Consider the following 3790-nt stretch of genomic DNA (forward strand, 5'->3'; position numbering starts at 1 on the left):
GCAGTGTTACCTCAAATGATGTCCCTGTGTTGCTTCATCCAATTCCTTCCCAGTGAAGTGCAGAAGTTGTCTTTTCTGAGTGTGGAGTGGTGGAGAGACAGTGGGAGACTAGTACTGTGCCTGGCCTGAATCCATGTTGAGAACGGGGTGGTTTGGCAAGGGACAGCACCTTCCCCTCCACCCCCTCCTTGCTGTGTATAGGCAAGACTAAAATTAGGAGCACTGTGAGAGATGTTGCAAGAGAAGCTGGCCTGGCAACACAGGTGAGTCCCAAGAGAGAGGATATGGTACTTGAGATATGGACGCTTGAGTTCCCAAATTTAGCATTGGTGCAGCCTCACCTTGAATACTGTGTGCAGTTCTGGGCCCCACAATTTATGAAGGATGTGGAGGTCCTTGAACGTGTCCGGAGGAGGGCAACAAAGCTGGTGAAAGGGCTGGAAGGAATGTTCTCTGAGGAGCAGCTAAGGACTTTGGGCTTGTCTAGTTGGAGAAAAGGAAGCTGAGGGGCGACCTCATTGCCCTCTACAGCTTCCTGAGGAGGAGAAGGGGAGAGGCAGGTGCTGATCTCTTCCCCCTGGTATCCAGCGATAGGACACGTGGGAATGGTTCAAAGCTGCACCAGGGGAGGTTTAGACTGGACATCAGGAAGCACTTCTTTACCGGGAGGGTGGTCAAACACTGGAACAGGCTTCCTGGAGAGGTGGTCGATGCCCCAAGCCTATCGGTGTTTAAGAGGCATTTGGACAGTGCCCTTAATAACATGCTTTAACTTTTGGTCAGCCCTGAATTGGTCAGGCAGTTGGACTAGATGATCATTGTAGGTCCCCTCCAACTGAAATAGTCCAGTCTAGTCTAATTCTTATCCTTCTTATATGCTTGTTTTCCTGTTTCAATCAGGGAAGTATTTAGCCCCCAATGCAGACTTGCAACTTGATCCTCTGCAATGTCGGAGACTCTCTTCTCTAGTGATAATTTCACTGGTGAGGGGACAAAATTGTTTCTTCCAGAGGTTACGCTTAGGTGGAGTCCCAATTACTACAGTATTTCCAGAAAGCACGATTAGATTTTTTTCCATCTGCACTTACTTGGCAGAAGGAGCTTTTTTCCTCCCATGTGCAAACACCGTCACAGTGATCCACGCGTTCCTTTAAATTGTGCTCTGTGTGGGCTTGGGATGAGTCCAAATGGAGGTTGGTGTAAATGTGTTGGCACAGTTCTTCAGTGGGTTTTGAAGCCAGACTTGGTCTCCAGTAAGTTTAAATGAGAGTTTCAACCTTTATATGCCTTAATATTTCAGGGCGCTTAGCTGTGAGTTTACATTTTATGCTGCAGTGCAGCTGCTGAAGCGGGTGAAGGCCCCCAAGGTGGAGCACCCCGTGACGCTAGGGAGGCCATCGCAACTGACGTCATTTTGCCTGAAAACAACTGGGTTTTGGTGCATGCTTCCTCCCCATGCTGAGTTAGCAAAGATTAAACTTCCAGGTATCCTGATCACATCCGTGGCTTTTGTGACTGAGGTAACCTGCGAAATTCAGACAGGTATTACTCTTACCTTTTAAGGAGGCATACACACAGAGTCCTGGGTCTTTTCAGTGTTTTAGTATTTCACTCAGTGGAGTTTTTAATCAATAGAAATGTAAGTACTCGAATTTGTTAAAACTAAAGATTTGCATTTAAAAAGAAGATTAAAATACAACTGCCTTGGTGAGAACAAAATGGAAAATAAACTATCGTGGAAAATAATTAGGGAACACTTAAAGACAAAAGAGGGAAAGCCAATTTAACATAGTAGATATCAGGAGAATCCTCCCATAGCTTCTGTAAAGATGAAAAGAGGTGAAGAAGGAAAAGAGAGGCTGCAGTTTTGACTCAGGCGAGTATCACACTGGTCCTCAAGAAGTCAGTCTTGTTCTTGCATTAATGTCAGGCTCTGTAGTGGGAATGGGGAAAGGAAGGAAGGTAAGAAGAGGCAAGGCAAGAAAGGAAGCAAGAACAGTAGCCTGATAAAAAAAAAGAATAAATTGAAGAATTAAAAATAAAAGGCAGGCGAGCTGGAGACAGCCTCTGGTGAGAAAGAGTATTTTTCCAGGAACACATTTCAGAAAGTAGAGCGAAGCACTGCTATGTCTGCATCAGTCACAGGGAGGTTCACCAGCGGCTGCTGGCCTCCTGGACAAGCACGGCCGATGGCATTAAATGCAGCACGGATTTGCACTCAGCTCCTGGCTTCTGGAAGCAGACTGCAGGTTAGCTTTCCAAACATCCCTTCTGTCTCCATTCACATTTACCCCAATGGCTGAAAAAAAGAAGTTCCTACAGTCTTTGCTTAGAGAATAGTATTATTTCTCTTCTGGCTTCCCTCTGTTTAATTTCAATGCTACCCATGGTTTCCTCTCCTTCATTACCAGTTTTCATCTTCAAATAGTCATACCTTAATGTGTACCTCTGTTGTTCCATTTTATAAACCTTGCCCTGCCTCCTTGCACTGCCTGTACCAGCTCCACGGCTAGTTGTAACCCAGGAAATTCATAACGCATCCCCTTTGGTGCGACCGATCCCCGTGACCACTGAGGGCCCCTTACTGCACCCAGCAATAATCCTGGGCGTACGCGGCTTCTCTTGGTTCGGATGAAAAGCCCACTGCTGCGGGTCCGGTGCGTTTTTCCTGCCACTCCTCCACACTAGCGCGGTCATTTCACGCACACTCGCTTGCCTGGCGGTCCCAACACCTGCCTCGCTCTTGTCGAGAGCTGTTGGCATCAGCACCCCTTTCCTGCGGTTGCTACAGGTCTCACCCGAACACCGAGCTGTACTTTCTGATAAGAGTTTCCAACGTGACGACTGGGACGAAGTATAGCTGGCTTTGGAAGCTGGGTATGTCTAGCGAGGTCTATGAACTGAACTAAGACTGAAATGTAACATTTTTCTGTAGAAATCTCACAGAAAATAGTTGTGCCTTTTTGATACTGCTGAAACGCATGCCGTGCTCGTGCTAAATTCCGTACAAGCCCGCCAGAACTGGCGGTCCTTGTCAGGATCTGGTCCACCCTTTTTATGGTAAGTTTTCCAAAAACAACCTTCGGCTGTCAAGTGTGCCGTTTTCCCCCAAGCAGGTTCTTTCTAATACCGTTCCTGTGGAGAGAGGGGGAGGCTGGTTTTGTTTAAAATAAAGAGTACCTTTGCTAATCTCATATCGATGGGTGAAAGGTAGTCACTGCTAATGAGAGAGACCTACATGTATGATGTTAAAAGAAGGCTCAAGATTGTAAGGCAGCTCCAAATAAAAGTAGTTTTTAATTCCCTTAAGCTGCCTGACACTGCAGCAGAGTGGTAGAGGACTGGCTGTCCGAGAGGAACTGCTTTTGCTTTTCCTTAGAGTCGAGGTGATCTACCGCAGACTCCTGTTAAAATCTTCATCTGGCAAGTCAGAGAAGGGATGAGCTTATTTAAGCTTTACCAGGCTTTAAAACATCACTTTCGAAGACTTTGTGTGGTTACCGATTTTTAGTGACTTTTCAAGGAAAGTCCCCCCGCTAGAAACAGGTTCTCCCTCCTTTCTCAGCAGCGGTTCCCATCCCTCCGCCTTCCCCGCCCGAGAAGGGGCTCCCTTTGGCGAGCGGGAGGGCGAGCCGGGGGAGGAGGCCGGGACCCCGAGGCGAGGAAGAGGGGGGCTGCAGGCGGGATGCCGCCGGTAGGCAGGGTGGGGGCTTTCTCCTGGGAGGACGCACGCTTCTGGGGAGAGCACAGCGGTACCGCCGTGCTTGTGCACGCGTGGGGGGGCTTGCAC

General features: G+C 48.1%; 1 protein-coding gene across 1 annotated transcript in view; it reads left to right on the top strand.

Annotated features, from left to right (window-relative positions):
• The first annotated feature begins 231 nt into the window (after nt 1-231).
• Nucleotides 232-3790, top strand: part of SLC35D3 (solute carrier family 35, member D3) — a 6931-nt gene continuing 3372 nt past the window's right edge. The window contains exons 1-2 of the mRNA XM_009319143.1: nt 232-263; nt 1301-1542. Of these exons, the coding sequence (XP_009317418.1) occupies nt 232-263; nt 1301-1542 (274 nt within the window). The remainder of the gene's footprint in view (nt 264-1300; nt 1543-3790) is intronic.

Source organism: Pygoscelis adeliae, unplaced genomic scaffold (assembly GCF_000699105.1).
Source record: "Pygoscelis adeliae isolate BGI_AS28 unplaced genomic scaffold, ASM69910v1 Scaffold172, whole genome shotgun sequence".
In the NCBI taxonomy this organism is placed as follows: domain Eukaryota; kingdom Metazoa; phylum Chordata; class Aves; order Sphenisciformes; family Spheniscidae; genus Pygoscelis; species Pygoscelis adeliae.